Genomic DNA, 22740 nt, shown 5'->3' with positions numbered 1-22740 from the left:
AGGAACAGAAACATCTCTTATGCAGTTCAGGACAAACCTGCCTTAGATTTGGGGTTTTTTGGGGCTTTTTAAAAATTATTTCTTTGTCTATGGGCTGTGTCTCCTACAGCTGAGACTGGGGATTCTCCTGGGAGCTGAAGATTAGATTTAGATTGGATATTAAGAATTAATTGTGCATTATAAAGGTGGGGAGGGACTGGAATGGATTTCCCAGAGAAGCTGGGGCTGCCCCTGGATCCCTGGAAGTGTCCAAGGCCAGGTTGGAGCAACCTGGGCTGGTGGAAGGTGTCCCTGCCCATGGCAGGGAGTGGAATGAGATGATTTTTAAGGTCCCTTCCAACACAAACCATTCTATAATCTGCCATTCCATGATTTTTTTACATTAATATTCCTTTAATATGGACTTTATTTTAAAGTGTCACCCTTTGACCTTGGGAACTGGCAATTTGTTTGTCCAAAGGGGAGTAGAACAACACAGACCCTTCCTTACAGTCCCAGGGGAATCCTGGCATCTCCTATTAAAAAATAAAAAAAAAAGGGAGAGGGGGAGGGAAAAAAAAAAAAGGAACCAACCCAGCCCATTTTCTGCTTTATGGATAAATGTGACAGAAACCAGATGAACTCCCAAAATATCAGCTGGAGCAGCCTCAGGGTGGAATAGTTGGAGATCTCCCAGGATGTGGACAGAGCAAAGGCCAAGTCCTGATTGTTCTTCTCCCCCAAGCTGGGAGGGAGAGCACAGACAAATCAATTTTATATCACATTTTATCCACTTGAACCCCTAAAAGCCCATTTAATTTATTCCCAGTAAAAGGGTTTGCCCTGTATGACACTCCAAAAAGTGCATGGAGAGCCAGTTGGCACCTCCAATATTCCCAACAAATGGGAAGTGGGGGGGAAATAATGCCAAGAAAGGAGATTATTTCAGCAGTGTGATATATTGATGACACTCCCAGCAAACCTGGAAGCATTCCATGGCCACTCAGGAATTCCAATGGCTCCAGTCACCCCTCTGGGGTCATCCCAGTGGGATTTTAGGGAGAGGTGACAAATCCGTCGGATTTAACGAGCTCACGGATCAAGGGGAGCTGCCAAAGCCAGTGAGGCCTCCTGGCAGAGCATCCCACTCTGCTCCCAGGGAAAGAGCAGCCCAGAGCTCTGCAGAATTCCCGTTGGGATGCTGGAATCAAGGAGGGAAATGCTTTTTGGGGGTTTGATCACGCAAGGCCGAGCGAGGCCTTTGGGGCCTCCAAAGTCGGAGCCAGGCGGGAATTTTTAAGGCCCAGTTTCCCTCTCCCACTTCCAGCACCTCCCCTGGGGTGAAAGGAATCCCATCCTTTTGATTTTCCACCAGGGATACGGGGATAAAGTCAGGATAAATAGTGCTGGGGCACTCTTACCCCACATCTATCTCATCCACATCTATCTGCATGGATATGGATAAAATACTTATGGAAAGGTGATTCCCATTCCAGGACTGGTTCCTTCAGGGCATTTTGGGAAGATTTAGATCTGCCAAGTCCAAGAGGACCAGGAACTCCATGAATTATTATCAAATAGCAGCAACCACCCAGCAATATATTATCCATCAACCTCCTACCCTACACCAGGACCACAATTCCGGAATTCCCAAAGCGTGGCCAACATTTAACTGGATAAAAGGGGATTTCAGGGATGTTTCACGGTGCAGCTGATGCCCAATAAATGCCCAATAAATGCCCAATAAATGCCCAATAAATGCCCAATAAATGCCCAATAAATTGATTTCTCGTGCTCATTTTTTCAGGAGTTCCTGCTGTCATAATTCCCCGTGGCCTCGTTAAATCCACGCCCAATATCCAGCCCTTGGATGGAGCACATGGATGTGTCCAGGTGGGATGGAAAGGCTGCTTAGAGGAGGTCCAAATTTCTCAGCATTCTGGGGTGAAACAGCCAATTTGCTGCTCAAATATCCTCTCTGCCTCTTCTGGATGTTCTCACCCTTCATTTATTGGTTTTCCAGAAGTAACAGCAGGAAGAGGACGGGGCAGCAAAGGAGGGAATTTGGATTTCTCCCATCTCCAGGCACGTTCCTTCACATCCCCCGGGATCTGCTGGGAGCTGGTCCTTACAGGAGCAGAATTGGGACATTTTGGGCAGTGAATTAAAGGATACTTTGATTTCCTGCCCCAAATGTGGGCATTTTCCACGTGGGATTGCTCAGACAAGGTAAGACTCAATCAACCACACCTTGGGGTGACCTTGGACTTTAGAGTAGGTTAAATTTAAGTGTGTGGACAAGGGGTTCCCCCTGCCAGTTGGGTTCTGCTCCACAGAGGGGTCTGACCATCCTCAATTTATGGTCAGAGGTCAGGACACCTCTGAAACCCTGAGCTCTGTGCAAGTTTTCCTGTTGTTAAACTCTTAGTTCTGCGTTTTGCTGGTGTAGGACTAAACTTCTACAGTTCTTTCACCTGCCTCTTTCCATGATCCATGGAAACATCCCATTTGGAACGAAGGAAACTCGCAGTTTTTAGGGAGCAGCAGGTCACAGGGTTTGCAGAGCCACAGGAAAGAGAGGAAAAAAAAAAGCTCCTAAAACCGGAGAAAAGTGCAGAAAGGAGAAGCAGAGAGTCCAAGGGCTGACGGATCCCAGCGGAAAAGGGAAGCCACAGACAGACAGGCAGGAGAAGGCAGATCCCTAATTTCCTTGCAGGGCCATCTCATCCTCTTCTTGCAGCACAGGCAGAGAGTTGAGAGCTCTGGGCTGGACATGACCAGAGAGAGGAAGGAGAGTTTCAGTAGAGCCTGTGGCACAGAACCAGGAGAGGAGAGTGAGAGCAACAGAGAGCACGGGCAGGAACATTCCTGCTCATCCCAACGTGGATGGGGAACATGGAACTCCAGCAACTCCTTTTTTTTTTTTTCCAGCTGACATCCCCCAACCCCAGAGCTGGGCCCTAAAATTAATCAGACCCCTCTCCTTGGAAAACTGAAACCTGAATTGCTTGTTGCACTCCACAGCTCCCTGGAAGGAGGTTGTAGCAGGGAGGAGGTTGGGCTCTTTTCCCAGGAAACACGAGGTGGGACAAAGGGAAACGGCCTCGGGTGGCACCAGGGGAGGTTCAGGTTGGATATTGGGAAGAAATTCTTCCCTGGAAGAGTGGTTAAACATTGGAACAGGCTGCCAAGGAGGTGGGGGAGTTCCCATCCCTGGACGTGTTCCAAAAACAGGTGGATGTGGCACTTCAAACTACGGCTTAAAGGTGGGATTCGCTCAAAAGCTGGACTTGATGATCTTGGGGGTCTTTTCCAACCTTTTTATCATTTCTAAGGACTTGTACCAATGGAGAACGTCCCTTTTATCGAAATGTCTGTGTCTGCTGCCACAAATGCAGCAGACAAATGTTGGGAGGGGGTTTATCTGCAGATAGGAGGGGTTTAATGGTGGACTTACCCCAAGGGAGGACCTTTGCATTCAAGGCAGAAAGTAATCTGCAGGTTTAGGCTTGTCTTAATGCCACAGGTTTAGCTTTACCTTGATATTGGGAGGAATCTGTCCTCACACGGGAAAGGTTTATCTCAAGGACCCACAGTGAGACCCACCAAGGCAGGACCTTCTCAGAAACCAAGCCCTGAGGAGGAGGTGTCCAAAAAACAGGTGGATGTGGCACTTCAAACTATGGCTTAAAGGAGGGATTCACTCAAAAGCTGGACTTGATGATCTTGGGGGTCTTTTCCAACCTTTGTATCATTTCTAAGGACTTGTACCAACGGAGAAAGTCCCTTTTATCTAAATGTCTGTGTCTGCTGCCACAAATGCAGTGGGTTCAGGTTGATCTAAACATTGGGAGGGGGTTTATCTGCAGACAGGAGGGGGTTTAATGGTTGCACCCGAGGATCCACGGGGACTTACCCCAAGGGAGGATCTTTGCATTCGAGGCAGAAAGCAACCTGCAGGTTTAGGTTTGTCTTAATGCCACAGGTTTAGCTTTACCTTGATGTTGGGAGGGATCTGTCCTCACGCAAGAAGTGTTTATCTCAACAGTGGCACCTACAATGACCCCCACCAAGGCAGGACCTTCTCAGAAACCACCCCCAGGGGAGGAGGTGTCCAAAAAACAGGTGGACGTGGCGCTTCAGACTACGGCCTAAAGGTGGGATTCGCTCAAAAGCTGGACTTGATGACCTTGGGGGTCTTTTCCAACATTCTCAGGAACCACCCCCAGGGGAGGAGGCGGGTCTGGGGAGGGTGTGGGCACGGCAGGTACCTCCAGGGATCTCGGTGAGCTCGTTGAGGGGTGGCACAGTGTCCAGTTTGTCGGCGTAGTTCTTGGCCGCCTGGCGCTGGGCGTAACGCGCCTCGATCTCCTTCTTGGTGCGCGGGATCCGGCACTTGAAGATGCAGCACAGGGTGATAACTGGGAAGGGAAACGAGGAAACGGGAGCCTTTGGATTAATCAGGTCACTCCTTTGATGCTGGAGGTCTAAAAGCCAGGAGATGACTCTCTAAGGCTTTTTTTTTTTGAGGAGCAGGAAGCAAAAAGCCCTCGTTTGCCAACGACGTGGGCGCCGCGGTCGTTCCCAAACCGCAGAGGGGTTACAGCTTTGGCCTGTCACCTCACTGCAATTTTATATATTCATGTGGTATATAGAAAAAACAACTTTAGATATTCATAGCTAAAGTTAGAAAATTCTACTCCGTAAAATAATAATTGTTATATTTTATTTTTAAAAAATGTCATGGTTTCTCCTCCACCAAACCACAATAAAGAAGCAGAAGAAACATCCTGTGAGACAAAATGCAATGGAGGAATGTTCAATTCTCTCCATTTTATATATTAATATACTGTATATATATTTATTTAGTATATATAAAGTACAACTTTATATATTCATATATAAAATTAAAAAATTCTACCCTATAAAATCATAATTGTTATATTTTATTTAAAAAATGTCATGGTTTTTCCTCCATCAAATCACATAAAGCAGCAGGAGAAACATCCCGTGAGACAAAATGTAATGCAGAAATGTTAATATATATTCAAATATTCAAATATTCATATAGTGTATATATATTATAGTATATATATATAATATATATATTATAGTGTATGTATATACATATAGTATATAGAAAATACAACTTTATATATTCATATTTAAAATTAGAAAATTCTACTCTATAAAATAATAATTATTATATTTTATTTTAAAAAATTTCATGGTTTCCCCTCCATCAAAGCACAATAAAGCAGCAGAAGAAACATCCTGTGAGACAAAATGTAATGCAGAAATGTTAATATATATTCAAATATTCAAATATTCATATAGTGTATATATATTATAGTGTATATATATATAATATACATGTATTATAGTGTATATATATTCATATAGTATATAGAAAGTACAACTATATATATGCATATATAATATTAGAAAATTCTACTCTATAAAATAATAATTATTATATTTACTTTTAAAAAATTTAATGGTTTCCCCTCCATCAAACCACAATAAAGCAGCAGAAGAAACATCCTGTGAGACAAAATGCAATGGAGGAATGTTCAATTTTCTCAATTTTATATATTAATATACTATATATATATTTATTTAGTATATATAAAGTACAACTTTATATATTCATACATAAAATTAAAAAATTCTACCCTATAAAATCATAATTGTTATATTTTATTTAAAAAATGTCATGGTTTCCCCTCCATCAAACCACACAAAGCAGCAGAAGAAACATCCTGTGAGACAAAATGTAACGGAGGAATGTTCAATTCTCTCCATTTTATATATTCATATAGTGTACTTATGTTCCTATAGTATATAGAAAGTACAACTTTATATATTCATATATAAAATTAGAAAATACTACTCTATAAAATCATAATTGTTATATTTTTAGTTTTAAAAAATTTAATGGTTTAAAAGATATATATTATATTTTTATATAAATATATTTTTATATTCTAGATGCTGTCTCATCTAAATATAATCCATATCAATTACAATATAAATATATATTCACATAGTATCTAGAAAATTAGAAAATTCTCCTCTATAAAATAATAATTGTTATATTTTATTTTAAACAAATTTAATGGTTTCCCCTCCATCAAACCACATAAAGCAGTAGGAGAAACATCCCGTGAGACAAAATGTAATGCAGAAATGTTAATATATATTCAAATATTCAAATATTCATATAGTGTATATATATTATAGTATATATATATAATATATATATTACAGTGTATGTATATTCATATAGTATATAGAAAATACAACTTCATATATTCATATTTAAAATTAGAAAATTCTACTCTATAAAATAATAATTATTATATTTTATTTTTTAAAAATTTCATGGTTTCCCCTCCATCAAACGACACAAAGCAGCAGAAGAAACATCCTGTGAGACAAAATGCAGTGGAGAAATGTTCAATTCTCTCCATTTTATATATTCATATAGTGTATTTATGTTCCTATAGTATATAGAAAGTACAACTTTATATATGCATATATAAAATTAGAAAATGCTACTTTATAAAATCATAATTGTTATAGTTTAGTTTTAAAAAATTTAATGGTTTAAAAGATATATATTATATTTTTATATAAATATATTTTTATATTCTAGATGCTGTCTCATCTAAATATAATCCATATAAATTACAATATAAATATATATTCACATAGTATCTAGAAAATTAGAAAATTCTCCTCTATAAAATAATAATTTTTATATTTTATTTTAAACAAATTTAATGGTTTCCCCTCCATCAAACCACAATAAAGCAGCAGGAGAAACATCCCGTGAGACAAAATGTAATGCAGAAATGTTAATATATATTCAAATATTCATAGTGTGCTTATATTATAGTGTATATATATATAATATACATGTATTATAGTGTATATATATTAATATATTATATAGAAAGTACAACTTTATATATGCATGTATAAAATTAGAAAATTCTACCCTATAAAGTAATAATTATTATATTTTTTTTTTAAAAAATTTAATGGTTTCCCTTCCATCAAACCACAATAAAGCAGCAGAAGAAACATCCTGTGAGACAAAATGCAGTGGAGAAATGTTCAATTCTCTCCATTTTCTCAGCTTTTCTGTGTTAATAATCCATGAGTTTCTCATAATCAGCCCCTCCCATGAACTGCACAATTAAAATACACCTTTTTTTTCTCTTTCTTTTCATACTATGCCGTGGATTTCTTTGCTGTTTGACTTCCACAAATCACTTTTCTGCCTTTCTTAGAAGAGTCAATTTTTTGCTCTCTATGATGATAATGAGTTATTTATATTTATATATTAATATATTTATGTGATATATTTTTGTTCTTCAATACATATTAAAACCCCTTGACTTGGAAAATAATGAAGAGGCTTGTTCCTTTTTGGATTTTAGCACATTTTCATTATTTTCATGTTTTTCATTCTTTTCTATCCTCCTAATAATCAAATCCAATATTTCTCAGGCTGGAGGAGCTGAGAAACAGCCCCCTCCAAAAAAAAATTCTATCAGCAACAGAGCAAATGTCCAACCTGATTTTCCACCACAAATATTGAGATGTTTGGGCTGAAATGAGGGCTTTGAGTTTATTCCCACTTTGGCGAAACTAAAACATTTTGGTTCCTAATTGAAGTAAATTAAGAGCACACTCAAAAATCCACAAAAAGAGGGGTGTGGGATTAAACCAAATATCCCCGTGGCCACGTTAATTAGGATTTTTATCCCTAATTTCTCTCATCAACAGTATGTTTAAAACAATAAAATTTTTTTTTTAAAAAAAAAAAAAGGAAAAATAGGAAAGAAACAACTTGGTTCCTCCTGGGAGCTGGGAATGACGAGAGCACTGCAACATTCCAGGGGAGCCGCACTGGAGGATGGAATCATGGAATCAGAGAATCATGGAATCATAGAATCATGGAATCATGGAATCATGGAATCATGGAATCATGGAATCATGGAATCATGGAGTCATGGAATCATGGAATCATGGAATCATGGAATCATGGAGTCATGGAATCATAGAATCATGGAATCATGGAATCAGCTGGGTTGGAAGGGACCTCCGAGATCATCCAGTCCAACCCTTGATCCAACCCCGCTGTGGTTCCCAGCCCATGGCACTGATGCCACATCCAGTCTCAGCTTAAAAACCTCCAGGGATGGAGAATCCCCCCCTTCCCTGGGCAGCCCATTCCAATGGCTGAGCACCCTCTCTGCAAAGAAATTCTTCCTAATGTCCAACCTAACCCTCCCCTGGCACAGCTGCAGACCCAGCCCTCTTGTCTTGCTGATGGTTGCCTGGGAAAAGAGACCAACCCCCCCCTGGCTCCCCCCTCCTGTCAGGGAGTTGCAGAGAGTGAGGAGGTCTCCCCTGAGCCTCCTCTTCTCCAGGCTGAGCCCCCCCAGCTCCCTCAGCCTCTCCTCACAGCACTTGTGCTCCAGTCCCTTCCCCAGCCTTGTTGCTCTTCCCTGGCCCTGCTCCAGCCCCTCCATGTCCTTCCTGAGCTGAGGGCCCAGAACTGGACACAGCACTCCAGGGGTGGCCTCCCCAGCGCTGAGTCCAGGGGCAGAATCCCTTCCCTGGCCCTGTTGGCCACCCTGTTCCTGAGCCAGGCCAGGATCCATTGGCCCTCTTGTCCCCCTGGGCACACTCGGGCTCCTGTTCAGCTCCCTGGCCATCCCCACTCCCAGCTCCCTTCCTGCCTGGCTGCTCTCCAGCCCCTCTGGCCCAGCCTGGAGCTGCATGGGATGAATCCATGGTAGTTCCCTCAAGGAACACAAACCATATTTCAGTCTCGCCCTAATGCAGGATGAGTCCTGCAGTGTCTGCAGTGCTTTGGCTCCCAGGAGATCCTGCTCAGAATCCATCAGAGCTGCCTGAGCCTGGCTCTTCCTCTGCTTTTCTTGGAATCAACCAGCATCCCCTTGGAATTTGGGGCGTCTCCCTTTTCCCTGGATTAAAAACTGGAATTGTAACTAAGGGAGGAAAGGAAGCGTGGCCAGAGTGGTGAGAGCTCGTAGAGGCACCTGGGCTGACCAAAGAGGGAGGAATTTGTGGGATCTGACACCAAAAGATCTCCCTTTTAGAATGTGGGATTTATTTGGATTTCTTCAGCAACAAAGAATTGGAATTGGAATTGGAATTGGAATTGGAACTGGAATTGGAACTGGAATTGGAATTGGAATTGGAACTGGAATTGGAATTGGAATTGGAATCAGAATTGGAATTGGAATTGGAATTGGAATCAGAATTGGAATCGGAATTGGAACTGGAACTGGAATTGGAATTGGAATTGGAATTGGAACTGGAATTGGAATTGGAATTGGAATCGGAATTGGAACTGGAACTGGAACTGGAACTGGAATTGGAGAAGCCGCAGCGGACAAAACCCCGGGAGGAGGGATCAGGGCACGGTTTGAGGGTCAGAAAATTCTGCTTAATTAATGTCTTGACCCCAGAGATCTAAATTTCCTTCCTGCCTTGGATCCCGGCTGCCTCTCCTGCTCCAGAATCCCCTCGTGTGCATCCCTGGGATGTCCCAAAGAGCCCCACGGTGACGTCCAGGAGCAAATCCTGCCCTAATTCCCCCGGGAACGAGGACTTACTGACTGCCAGGACAAAGAGGGCAAAGATTCCGACCACCATCCAGAGCCGGAGCCCCCAGATCACGACGGTCTCCGAGGTCACGGGGTCCGGCTTCTTCTTGGGGGGCTCCGTGGTGGCCTGGGAGAGAGGGACAGAGGGAATTGTCATGCTCACAAAGGAAATCTTTTTGCTGTTCTCAAAGCGCCAGCTTTTTCTAAAGAGTTCATTTCTGTGGCTCAAGAGGGAATTTCTCATATTTTTTCCTTATATTTTTATTTTTTCCTTATATTTTTTCTCATATTTTTTCTTATTTTTTAATATATTTTTCTCATATTTTTCTTATTTTTCAATATATTTTTATCATATTTTTCTTATTTTTAATATATTTTTTATCATATTTTTCTTATTTCTAATATATTTTATCATATTTTTCTTATTTTTAATACATTTTTTCTCATATTTTTCTTATTTTTTAATATATTTTTTCTCATATTTTTTCTTATTTTTTAAATATATTTTTCTCATATTTTTCTTATTTTTAATATATTTTTTCTTACATATTTTTCTTATCCATTTCTTATATATTTCTTATAATTTTTGTATATATTTCTTATATTTTTACATATTTTTCTTATCCATTTCTTATATTTTTCTTATCTATTTCTTATGTTTTTACATATATTTTCTTATCTATTTCTTACAATTTTTCTTATCTATTTCTCATATTTTTAACATATTTTTCTTATCTACTTCTTATATTACATATTTTTTCCTATGTATTTCTTATATTTTTACATATTTTTCCTATAAATTTCTTATATTTTTTACATGTTTTTTCTATATATTTCTTATAGTTTTTAACCATTTTTCTTATATATTTCTTATATTTTTACATATTTTTTCCTATATATTTCTTATATTTTTTACTTATTTTTTCCTATATATTTCTTATATTTTTTACAAATTTTTCTTATCTATTTCTTATATTTTTAATTTTTTCTTATATATTTCTTATATTTTTTACATATTTTTCCTATATATTTCTTATGGTTTTTACATATTTTTCTTATATATTTCTTATATATATCTTATATTTTTCTTATCTCTTATATTTTTCTTATCTATTTCTTATATTTTTTCTTGTCTCTTTCTTATATTTTTACATATTTTTCTTATATATTTATTACAAATTTTCTTATATATTTTTACATATTTTTCTTATATATTTCTTATATCCTTTATATATTTTTCTTATATATTTCTTATATTTTTTACATATTTTGTCCTATATATTTCTTATGGTTTTTACACATTTTTCTTATATATTTCTTATATTTTTACATATTTTTTCCTATATATTTCTTATATTTTTTACTTATTTTTCCTATATATTTCTTATATTTTTTACAAATTTTTCTTATATATTTCTCATGTTTTTTACTTTTTTATTATATATTTCTTATATTTTTTACATATTTTTCCTACATATTTCTTCTGTTTTTTACATATTTTTCTTATATATTTCTTATATTTTTTACATATTTTTCCTATACATTTCTTATATTTTTTACATATTTTTCTTATATATTTCTTATATTTTTACATATTTTTTCTTATATATTTCTTATATTTTTACATAATTTTTCCTATATATTTCTTACATTTCCTACATATTTTTCCTATACATTTCTTATATTTTAACATAATTTTTCTTATATATTTCTTATATTTTTTACAGATTTTTTCCTCTATATTCCTTACATATTTTTCCTATATATTTCTTATATTTTTCCTATATATTTCTTACAATTTTTCTTACCTATTTCTTATGCATTTTTTTACATACTTTTCCTAGACTTTTCTTACATATCCTTTTAGATTTTTCTTACAGATTTTGTCTTAGCTTTTTCCTGCACATTTTTCCTTCCTCCTCTTACAACCTGTGCCAGGCCCTCCCCTCCCTCCCAGCCAGGAATTCCTTCCCAAATCCCATCTCTCCCTGCCCTCTGGCAGTGGGAAGCCATTCCCCGCATCCTGTCGCTCCTTGTAAAAAGCTGCTAAAAGCTGAAAACACTTCATTTCTAAAAAAAAAACCCTCCTAACCATCTGATTTCCTGCTGTGCCCTTCCTGTGCCAGCCCATCCAAGTGCTCTTCCAGCCTGTAACGGATATCCCGGAGCGAATCCGAGCTGGAGCCGCTCTCCAATTACCTCTCTCCGGGCAACACAAACCATATTTCAGTCTCCCCTAATGCAGGATGAGTCCTGCAGTGTCTGCAGTGCTTTGGCTCCCAGGAGATCCTGCTCGGAATCCATCAGAGCTGCCTGAGCCTGGCTCTTCCTCTGCTTTTCTTGGAATCAACCAGCATCCCCTTGGAATTTGGGGCGTCGCCCTTTTCCCTGGATTAAAAACTGGAATTGTAACTAAGGGAGGAAAGGAAGCGTGGCCAGAGTGGTGAGAGCTCGTAGAGGCACCTGGGATGACCTAAGAGGGAGGAATTTGTGGGATCTGGCACTGAAAGATCTCCCTTTTAAAATGTGGGATTTATTTGGATTTCTCCAGCAACAAAGAATTGGAATTGGAATTGGAATTGGAACTGGAATCAGAATTGGAATTGGAATCGGAATTGGAACTGGAATTGGAACTGGAATTGGAATTGGAATTGGAACTGGAACTGGAATTGGAATTGAAATTGGAATCGGAATTGAAATTGGAATTGGAACTGGAATTGGAACTGGAACTGGAATTGGAATTGGAATTGGAACTGGAATTGGAACTGGAATTGGAATTGGAACTGGAATTGGAATCAGAATTGGAATTGGAATTGGAACTGGAACTGGAATTGGAACTGGAATTGGAGAAGCTGCAGCGGACGAAGCCCCGGGAGGAGGGATCAGGGCACAGTTTGAGGGTCAGAAAATTCTGTTTAATTCATGTCTTGACCCCGGAGATCTAAATTTCCTTCCTGCCTTGGATCAGCTTTCCTTACTCCTGATCCCAGCATGGGGAAGCCTCAATCCGACCCACAGGATAAATATAAATTATTTTGATTTATTTGGGTCGTTTTGTGGAGCTCAGTTGCCCAAAGGATGGATCTTTCCTTCCAGACTTGTCTCTGATGGACAACTGGGAAAGGGAGACAGATATTGGAAGGGAGAGGGGGTGGAATCCCCAGCCCTGGAAGTGCTCCAGGAATGACTTTCCAAACTTAATCGCTCTGTGTAGTGGGAATTCCTTTGATACTTAAATATTCTCCAGTCTGAGACGTGGAGGAATGATGAGAAAACTCTTGGACTAGTAAAAGGTTGGGAATGGGAATAAAAGGATGGGAATAAAACCAAATGGGAAGGGATGTGCTGACATTGGATCTCCAGCAATTGTGGGGCACCAGCAGGACGGTCTGAGACTCTGGATCACTGTGGAAACAGGATGGATAATGATTGGAGCAGTTGCCAGGTTATGGAATTCTGAAGGAATTGCTGGAGGGGAGGAACAGCAGAACCTCCAACAGGAGGGAAGAAACAACAAGGTTAAAATTTCTGCTGCTCCTTTTGGAGTAAAACATCCTAAAAAAAAAAAAAAATCTCCATCCTGATGGAAGGAATTCTTAGGAGCTTCAGGAACTTGGAAGTGCTGGTTTGTGCTTGGGAATGAAGGGCAAGACCTGGAGCTGCTGATTTGTGCCTGGGAATAAATGTCAGGGTTTGGAGTCGCTGATTTGGGCTCAGCAGTGAATGTCAAGAGAATGGAATGGTTGGATTGGGATAAAGGGATAAGGGGTGAGGAAGGGAAAGAAAACCAGGAGAAGGTGATCCTTATGCAGGGAAGGGAAAAAACCACCCAGAATTCCATCAAAGGTCATGGAATCTGGTCCAAGAGTGGAAGATGGAGGGAAAAAACACTCAGAATTCCATTCAAGGGGATGGAATGTGGTCCAAGAGTGGAAGATGGAGGGAAAAATTACCCAGTGTTCCATCAAAGGGGATGGAATGTGGTCCAGAAGTGGGAAAACCACCCAGAGTTCCCTCAAAAGTGATGGAATATGATCCAGAAGTGGAAGGTGGAGGGAAAAAACCACCCAGAATTCCATCAAAGGTGATGGAATGTGGTCCCACAGTGGAAGATGGAGGGGAAAAAAGTACCCAGAGTTCCATCAGAAGTGATGAAATGTGGTCCAAGAGTGGAAGATGGAGGGGAAAATCCACCCAGAATTCCATCAAAGGGGATGGAATGTGGTCCAGGAGTGGAAAAACCACCCAGAATTCCATCAAAGGTCACGGAATGTGGTCCAAGAGTGGAAGACGGAGGGAAAAATCACCCAGAGTTCCATCAGAGGGGATGGAACGTGGTCCAGAATTGGAGATGGAGGGAAAAACCACTCAGAATTCCATTAAAGGGGATGGAATGTGGTCCAGGATTGGAAGATGGAGGGAAAAAACATTCAGAGTTCCAGGGGATGGAATGTGGTCCAGAAGTGGAGGAAGGAGGGAAAAAATACCCAGTGTTCCATCAGAGAGGATGGAATGGGATCCAGGATTGGAAGATGGAGGGAAAAACCATCAAATCCCATCAAAGGGGATGGAATGTGGTCCAAGAGTGGAGAATGGAGGGGAAAAACCACCTAGAGTTCCATCAGAGGGGATGGAATGTGGTCCAAGGGAGGAAGATGGAGGGGAAAACCACCCAGAATTCCATAAAGGGGATGGAATGTGGTCCAGGAGTGGAGGATGGAGGGAAAAACCACCCAGAGTTCCATCAGAGGGGATGCAATGTGGTTCAGAAGTGGAGGATGGAGGGAAAAACCACTCAGAGTTCCAGGGGATGGAATGTGGTCCAGAAGTGGAAAATAGAGGGAAGAAACCACCCAGAGTTCCATCAGAGAGGATGGAATGTGATCCAGGATTGGAAGATGGAGGGAAAAACCACCCAGAATTCCATCAGAGGGGATGGAATGTGGTCCAAGGGAGGAAGATGGAGGGGAAAAACACCCAGAGTTCCAGGGAATGGAATGTGATCCCAGAGTGGAAGATGGAGGGAAAAACCACTCAGAATTCCATCAGAGGTGATGGAATGTGGACCAAGAGTAGAAGATGGAGTGAAAAACCACCCAGTGTTCCATCAAAGGGGATGGAATGTGGTCCAAGAGTGGAGAATGGAGGGGAAAAACCACCAAGAGTTCCATCAAAGAGGATGGAATGTGGTCCAACAGTGGAGGATGGAGGGGAAACCACCCAGAGTTCCATCAGAGGGGATGGAATGTGGTTCAGAAGTGGAGGATGGAGGGAAAAATCACTCAGAGTTCCAGGGGATGGAATGTGGTCCAGAAGTGGAAAATAGAGGGAAGAAACCACCCAGAGTTCCATCAAAGAGGATGGAATGTGGTCCAGGATTGGAAGATGGAGGGAAAAACCACCCAGAGTCCCATCAGAGGGGATGGAATGTGGTCCAAGAGTGGAGAATGGAGGGGAAAAACCACCCAGTGTTCCATCAAAGGGGATGGAATGTGGTCCAAGAGTGGAAGATGAAGGGAAAACCCACCCATAATTCCATCAAGTGTATTGGAATGTGGTCCAGAAGTGGAACATGGAGGGAAAAAACCACTCAGAGTTCCACCAAAGGTGATGGAATGTGGTCCAAGAGTGGAAGATGGAGGGGAAAAAACACCCAGAGATCCATCAAAGGGGATGGAATGTGGTCCAAGAGTGGAGGATGGAGGGAAAAAACACCCAGAGATTCATCAAAGATCCATCAGAGGGGATGGAATGTGGTCCAGGAGTGGAAGACAGAGGGAAAAACCACCCAGAGTTCCATCAGAGGTGATGGAATGTGATCCAGAAGTGGAAAAAAACCCCAGAATTCCGTCAAAGGGGATGGAATGTGGTCCAGGAGTGGAATGTGGACATTGCTTTATCCATGCAAAGCAGTTGCACTGAACCAAAGAGGACTGGAAGAAGGTGGGAAGTCCTCTGCAGAGGGTCTCAGGCTTCAGGGAGTCATCCTTAGGTGAAGGAGGCTGTTGGGAACATGGAAAATTCAGGGAAGAAGCAGCACTGGCAGCTTTCAGGGGATAATTCAACATGGAAAGGCTTTGGAAGGCAAGAAAATGAGAATATATCAAAGGAAAAGCTGCAAACACACCTGGGATCAACCTCAGGGCAATGTTGCCACCAGTGTCCATAGGGATGGGAGAAAGTTGGGAGTCCAGGAGGAACTGGGATGGAGCAGAATTTAAGGAATAACGAGGAGGCTCTGGGCTAAAACACAGGGTTTCATTGTGTTTATAGAAAAGAGAAAATTCTGGCTTAGGAGCCTGGACTGAAATGTAGAGGAGAAAATGATGTAGGGATTGGTGAATATTCCAGGGAATGCGGGTGGAAGAGCTGCACCCTCTGTGGCAGCAGCTGGAAAACAGCTGGAATGTAACACAGTGCCCAAAATAAGGTTGGATCCCCAATTTTAGGGAAGGGAAACCAACGCCAGGGAGAAATACTGAGGCCAAAGGTGGATGAGAAACCCGGTCTGGGGGGAAGGTTGGAATGGGATGAGCTTCAAGGTCCTTCCAACCCAAACCATCCTGGAATTCCGTGCCTGTTGTTGGGGTTTCCCTGGCAGGGCTGGAGGCTGGAGCACCCAGAGCACTTGCTGAGGCCAAAATTGCATGTTTTTGGGTCTTAACCCTCAAGTTAAACCTCTCCCCCCTGAAGAAAATCCATTTACCCCGACTTAGGGGCTTCAAAATGCATGGTGCAAGTAGTTAAGCCTGGCCTAGTTACTCCAGGCTTTTTTTTCTGCGGGAAAGGGACACTTCCTGAAGCTTATTCACTGAGGAAACATCTCCAGAGCTGATAATAAATAATAAATCAATGATTATTTCAGGGATTCGAAGCAGAGCCTGCAGTGCCCAGCTCAGATTTGGGGATCCAGTTTCCAGATTCTCGATTTAGAGCAAATAAATCCTGCCCTGGATCCAGGTCTGTGCTTGATCTCCGGGACTGGGAGCAGGGAAGAGGATTTTTGGGGTGTCCCAGGGATCAAGTGGCTCCCTGGCAGGGGTTGGGGGCCTGTTGCTGCCCCTTGTTTTGGGTTTCCAACCCCGTAGGGCTGTTTTTGGGGATGGGGGAACTAAAATCAGAGTCAAGGTTGGACTATTTTGACATCCTGGTCTTTCTTCTGCTTCTCCAAGCGCCCAAAAAAGGGTTGGGAGGTGAAAAAAACTATTCCACAAGGAGCTGGATCTGCCCTGAGCTTGGAAACTCGGGGCTGCAAAACATCTCCTAAATCCCAAACCATTCAATCCTTCCCAGGCAAGTGGCATTTTTAGGTCAGAACAGTTTGACATTGGTTCTCCTACCTCCCAAATAATTAAAAATATCACTATTGCTCCCTTCTGATTCACTTCAGGCAGGTGGGACCTGTCAGTGCTGGGGAGGGGGGAGCAGAGGGATCATTCCCAGTGGAAAAGGAGGGAGTTGTTGGATGCAGGAGTTTTATTTAAGCAGCAGAGAAGAAAAAGAGTAAAAGGCACCCCTTTTTGAGGTCTTTTTTTTTTTTTTTAATGTCCCTTCTAATTAGGCTTGATTGGTGTTGGTGTTTCCCTGAACAATTAACAATATTTATCCCTTAATTGGATTTGGTTCCACATCCAAAAGCCACGGATGGCTCAGGAAGGTGGAGATTTAAATAAAGGCACAGAAATGTTCTTTCCCTGCCTTTCCTTCTAAGCAGGAGATGGAGAATCCAGCAAGGGACATCCATCCAGGAGGGAAAAATGTCTCTGGTGAGGGCATCCCAACCCTGGCAGGGTCCAAATGCAACGCTGGAAACACAGGAATGATCCCAGAATCCCTGAGGTTGGAAAGTCCTCCGAGGTCACCGAGTGCAAATGGGCAATTCTAATAAAGAATTGATCTGAGTTTCCTTCCCAGGTCAGTAAATAGGGGGGAAAAAAGGTCATAATGAGTGAATTTAAGTGGGATAAATTATGGAGTGGAACCATGGAATGGTTGGGGTTGGAAGGGACCCGAAGGATCATCCCAAATAATCTTGGGATTTTCTCAGCTCTGGTTTTCAGCTCTGGGATTTTCAGCCCTGCCCCAAAAGAGGGATGAAGACAAGGAGTGATGAGGGTTCTATTGACCTTTAGAAGGAGAGAATTCCATATTAGAAGTGCTGGAAATGTGGATTTTCCTCCCTCCCTCTTTCCAGGGATGTTTCCAGAGCGTCCCTTGGGCACATTGGAGGTGAGCAGGGATGTTACAAACTGCTGCCTCCTCAGCCCTCCTGCCCTGGGGGAGCTCCCTGCTTCCTAAAAGGCATCAGTTATCCTGGCAGGAATGTGTGGGAAGGTGGAAAGCCACAGGAATTTCATGGAAGGGGGGGTATTTTCTGGGAGCTGGATGCAAGGTCTGAGCAGCCCCGGGAAAAGGGGGAGAAAAAGGCAAAATGTGTTCTCCTGTCTTCAGTTTTCTTGGGGTGACACTGGAAAAGGGCCTTTTCCCAACATTCCAGGGGTTTCTTTAGCAGCTGAAAATGTCTGAGTTTGAAAGGTCTGCATATGGGTAGGTTTGGGTGGGATATTGGGAAGGAATTCTTGGCTGGGGGGGACTGGAATGGATTTTTTCCCAGGTAAGCTGTGGCTGCTCCATCCCTGGAAGTGTCCAAGGCCAGGTTGGAGCAACCTGGGATAGTGGAAAGTGTCCCTGGGCTGGACCTGGGTCTTTAAGGTCCTTCCCAACCCAAACCATGCTGGGATTCCATGATTTTATTTCCAAATTCACCCAGTGCCAGGAGAACTCCCTAATCCTTGCCCAGCTAAACTTCCAACCCAGGGGACCGACAATTCTTCCAGGAGAAAAAAAGCTTTTTGCCAATGCAATTAAATTCAATATTCAGAGGCTTTTCTTGCCTCTTCTCTCCCAGGTGGAAATGAATTTGTAAACACCTGAACACCATTAAAAAAAAACAACAAACATCTTTCTTTACTTCTCCTTTTTGGGTTATTTTTGTTTTTTTTTTTTCCTTAGCTGAGTGAAATGTTTTGATGTCCAGCCCCTTTGCTCTGGTGGACTGGCTCAGCATAAATTGAATTATTCAGGACAACCAAATTATCTCATTATTTATAGGACAAAGCCCTTGCAGAGCCTCAGATCAAGAAAGGCTGGTTTTAGTAAAAAACAGGCCCTAAAATGACACCTGGTTTATAACAATTCTGGCAGTTTAGGGGCCTCTCTTTGTTTGGCTTTGGCACGAGGGCAATTCCTGCAAAATGTGTCTGGGATGCAAGGAAAGGGAACATCCTGGTGGGTGGATGCTGCACCTGCACAGGGGTAGTGGAGCATATTTTGGGAAATGTGCTCGGTAAGAGAAAGTTCTGCCTCACTTGTCACCTTGAGAGAGGTTGAACAGCTCAGGAAAAACTGGGAATAACGTTTCCAGCAGTTTGGGAAGGAGTTTGAGGTCCCTGCCTGCCTTGCTGGGGATCTTATGGCCCAATTAAACAGGAATTTGTTGGAAAATCTGGAATTAGTTCACTTTAAAGTGACACAAGCAGAGGGTTGGGTTGCAAAACTGTCGGCAGCTGGAATTCTGGAGGGTTGTTTTTCCAAGCAGGATTCTCCCTTCTGTGAAGCTGCTTTTCCCCTCCATCCCAGCCTTTCCCTCCATCCCAGCCTTTCCCTCCATCCCAGCCTTTCCCTCCATCCCAGCCTTTCCCTCCATCCCAGCCTTTCCCTCCATCCCAGCCTTTCCCCAGGGAACTGAGGCCCTGGGAGTGCACAGTCATCCTCAGGGAAAAGCTCTGGAGCTGAGCTGGGGCAGGAATTTCACCTCCAAAGTTCCTGTTTGTGCAGAACCAGAGGGAATGAGGGAAGGGAAGAAGGAGGAAAATGCCCCCAAACATTTCCCTGGGGCAGGTGCATCCAGGGGTGGGATCACTGGGATCATCCCTGGTCTTTATGACCAGGATCATTCCTGGTCTTTCCCGGCTCCCCCTGATCCCTGACATGTGCCACTTGTTGGAACCGGGCTAAAACCCCTTCCAAAGCTCCTTCTTCCCAGTTTTTTGAGCCTCCCAAAGAACCTCCAACCCCTTTAGAGCCACCTTAAATCCCCTGCTGTCCATCCATCCATCCATCCATCCATCCATCCTACCCGTCCTGCCTGGAAAAAACCCCACATTCCTGGAGCATCCCAAGCCCCAGGAAAAGAAAACCCCCACATTCCTGGAGCAGTCCAAGCCCCGGGAAAAGAAAACCCCACATTCCTGGAGCATCCTGAGCCCGGGAAAAGAAAACCCCACACTTCTGGAACATCCCAAGCCCCGGGAAAAGAAAACCCCTACAATCCTGGAGCATCCCAAGCCCCGGGAAAAGAAAACCCCCGCATTCCTGGAGCATCCCAAGCCCCGGGAAAAAAAAAAAAACTACATTCCTGGAGCACCCCAAGCCCCGGGAAAAGAAAACCCCACATTCCTGTAGCATCCCAAGCCCCGGGAAAAGAAAACCCAACAATCCTGGAACATCCCAAGCCCCGGGAAAAGCCACTCCTTACCTCGATTAACTGTGCCAGGGCAGCTCGGGAGCAGGACAGGACGAGGCAGGAGGATCCCACCCAGGAGGGAAGATGCTGCCAGCCTGGATCCCACGCCATCTTCTCTTCCCGGGATTTTTCCAGGGCTGAGCCCGAGGCAGGGCAGGGTTATGAAGGACTCAGCCAGCTCGGAGCACAGCTCAGCATTTCCCAGCAGCAGCAGCAGCTCCGGGCTGTCCCAGCCCTTTTTTTTCCTGCCTCCCTCTCTATCCCAGCAGCCGCGGAGGCGACGCCGGGGAGTCATTAATTAATTAATTAGCCCGGTGTCACTTACAGAGCTGGGCTGCTCCTCGAGCCAGGCTTGGAGAGAGGGGGATGCAGGAGCAAAGGAGCACTGGGAGCTCTCCCTGCCCGCCCAGAGGAGGGGAATTCACTTATTAAACCCTCGATTTTCCTCTTTTATGTATATATATATATATTAACAGCTGCCTGAGCGATTCCAGCTCTGGTGCTCTTGTTTTGCTCCTGCTTTGGTGAGGGAATTCTCTTCCCTTAATAAAATAGAGGGATGAAAGCCAAGCTGATGCATCAGCAGCATCAGAGCGCCCCCAGTCCAGTGGGGCTGGAGATGAGGGTTGGATATCTCGGGATGTTAAAAGCATCTTTCGCCCATGCAGGTTCTTGGAAGCTGAAGGATTTGTTGCCACGATCCACAATGTCACCCGATTTTATGGATGCAAGAAGTCCCAGAGTGGGTTGGGTTGGAAGGGACCTTAAAGATCACTCAGTTCCAACCCCCCTGACACGTTCCCCGGTCCCAGTTGGATCCAACCTGGCCTTGGAAACGTCCAGGATTCCAGGGCAAGCCACAGCTTCTCTGGGAAAAAATCCATTCCAGTCCGTCACCACCCTCCCAGCCAAGAATTTCTTCCCAATATCCCATCCGAACCTACCCATATGCAGACCTTTCAAACTCAGACATTTTCAGCTGCTAAAGAAACCCCTGGAATGTTGGGAAAAGGCCCTTTATCCTATAAATAATGAGATAATTTGGTTGTCCTGAATAATTCAATTTATGCTGAGCCAGTCCACCAGAGCAAAGGGGCTGGACATCAAAACATTTCACTCAGCTAAGGAAAAAAAACCAAAAATAACCCAAAAAGGAGAAGTAAAGAAAGATGTTTGTTGTCTTTTTTTTAATGGTGTTCAGGTGTTTGCAAATTCATTTCCACCTGGGAGAGAAGAGGCAAGAAAAGCCTCTGAATATTGAATTTAGTTGCATTGGCAAAAAGCTTTTTTCTCTCCTGGGAGAATTGTTGGTTCCCTGGGTTGGAAGTTTAGCTGGGCAAGGATTAGGGAGTTCTCCTGGCACTGGGTGAATCTGGAAATAAAATCATGGAATCCCAGCATGGTTTGGGTTGGGAAGGACCTTAAAGACCCAGGTCCAGCCCAGGGACACCTTCCACTATCCCAGGTTGCTCCAGCCTGGCCTTGGACACTTCCAGGGATGGAGCAACCAGAGCTTACCTGGGAAAAAATCCATTCCAGTCCCCCCCAGCCAAGAATTCCTTCCCAATATCCCACCCAAACCTACCCATATGCAGACCTTTCAAACTCAGACATTTTCAGCTGCTAAAGAACCCCCTGGAATGTTGGGAAAAGGCCCTTTTCCAGTGTCACCCCAAGAAAACTGAAGACAGGAGAACACACTTTACCTTTTCTCCCCCTTTTCCCGGGGCTGCTCAGACTTTGCATCCAGCTCCCAGAAAATACCCCCCCTTCCATGAGATTCCTGTGGCTTTCCACCTTCCCACACATTCCTGCCAGGATAACTGATGCCTTTTAGGAAGCAGGGAGCTCCCCCAGGGCAGGAGGGCTGAGGAGGCAGCAGTTTGTAACATCCCTGCTCACCTCCAACGTGCCCAAGGGACGCTCTGGAAACATCCCTGGAAAGAGGGAGGGAGGAAAATCCACATTTCCAGCACTTCTAATATGGAATTCTCTCCTTCTAAAGGTCAATAGAACCCTCATCACTCCTTGTCTTCATCCCTCTTTTGGGGCAGGGCTGAAAATCCCAGAGCTGAAAACCAGAGCTGAGAATCCCAGAATGGTTTGGGATGGGAGGGACCTTAAGGATCATCTCATTCCAACCCCCTGCCATGGGCAGGGACACCTTCCCCTATCCCAGGTTGGTCCAACCTGGCCTTGGACGCTTCCAGGGATCCAGGGGCAGCCACAGCTTCTCTGGGAAATCCATTCCAGTCCTTCACCACCCTCACAGCCAAGAATTCCTTCCCAATATCCCACCTAATCCCACTCTCCTTCAATTTTAACCTGATCTCTGAAGGTAACTGGGAAGAGGATTGTGGGATTCTTTAATGGGAAAAACCTGGGATTTTAGGCAAAAAAACAAGCCCAGAGATCCAGGAGGATCTAATCCCTTCTGCTGCTGTGCTCCAGCAATTTTAGGGAACTAAGCACAATTCCAGGCAAAAAAAAAGAAAAAAGCTCCCCAGGAAATGAATATTTTAGAAGCTCAAATGCACTGCCCGGCTTTGAGCTTTGCATTTCTGATGGGATTGGGAAGATCCGAGG

At 43.1% G+C, this 22740-nt stretch overlaps 1 protein-coding gene across 2 annotated transcripts; it reads right to left on the bottom strand.

The window, feature by feature from the left end:
* Window positions 1-2463: 2463 nt before the first annotated feature.
* On the bottom strand, window positions 2464-20577 carry TMIE (transmembrane inner ear). Of its 2 annotated transcripts, none has more exons than XM_039388336.1 (4): window positions 20167-20577; window positions 9639-9756; window positions 4251-4400; window positions 2464-2787 (listed from the first exon to the last, which is right to left on the bottom strand). In XM_039388336.1, the coding sequence occupies exons 1-4, from the start codon at window positions 20263-20265 to the stop codon at window positions 2681-2683; spliced, it is 474 nt and encodes a 157-aa protein (XP_039244270.1). In that variant the 5' UTR covers window positions 20266-20577; the 3' UTR covers window positions 2464-2680. The 2 variants fall into 2 exon arrangements, with proteins under 2 accessions (XP_039244270.1, XP_039244271.1); XM_039388337.1 differs by having other exon boundaries at window positions 2464-2746.
* Window positions 20578-22740: the final 2163 nt, after the last annotated feature.

Source organism: Pipra filicauda, unplaced genomic scaffold, assembly GCF_003945595.2.
Source record: "Pipra filicauda isolate LSUMZ 115617 unplaced genomic scaffold, ASM394559v2 scaffold633_size201376_pilon, whole genome shotgun sequence".
NCBI lineage: Eukaryota > Metazoa > Chordata > Aves > Passeriformes > Pipridae > Pipra > Pipra filicauda.
Note: the sequence above shows the minus strand (reverse complement) of the source record. Positions and strands in the feature narration are given on the sequence as shown.

What these genes read in the sequence shown, in the direction of transcription:
- TMIE (XM_039388336.1), bottom strand. Translation starts at nt 20,265, where the DNA reads ATGGCGTGGGATCCAGGCTGGCAGCATCTTCCCTCCTGGGTGGGATCC. An exon ending in CCTCTTTGTCCTGGCAGTCA is followed by an intron (nt 4,401 to 9,638) that starts GTAAGTCCTCGT and finishes TTCCCTTCCCAG; the next exon opens with TTATCACCCTGTGCTGCATC. An exon ending in GCTCACCGAGATCCCTGGAG is followed by an intron (nt 2,788 to 4,250) that starts GTACCTGCCGTG and finishes TCTGTGCCACAG; the next exon opens with GCTCTACTGAAACTCTCCTT.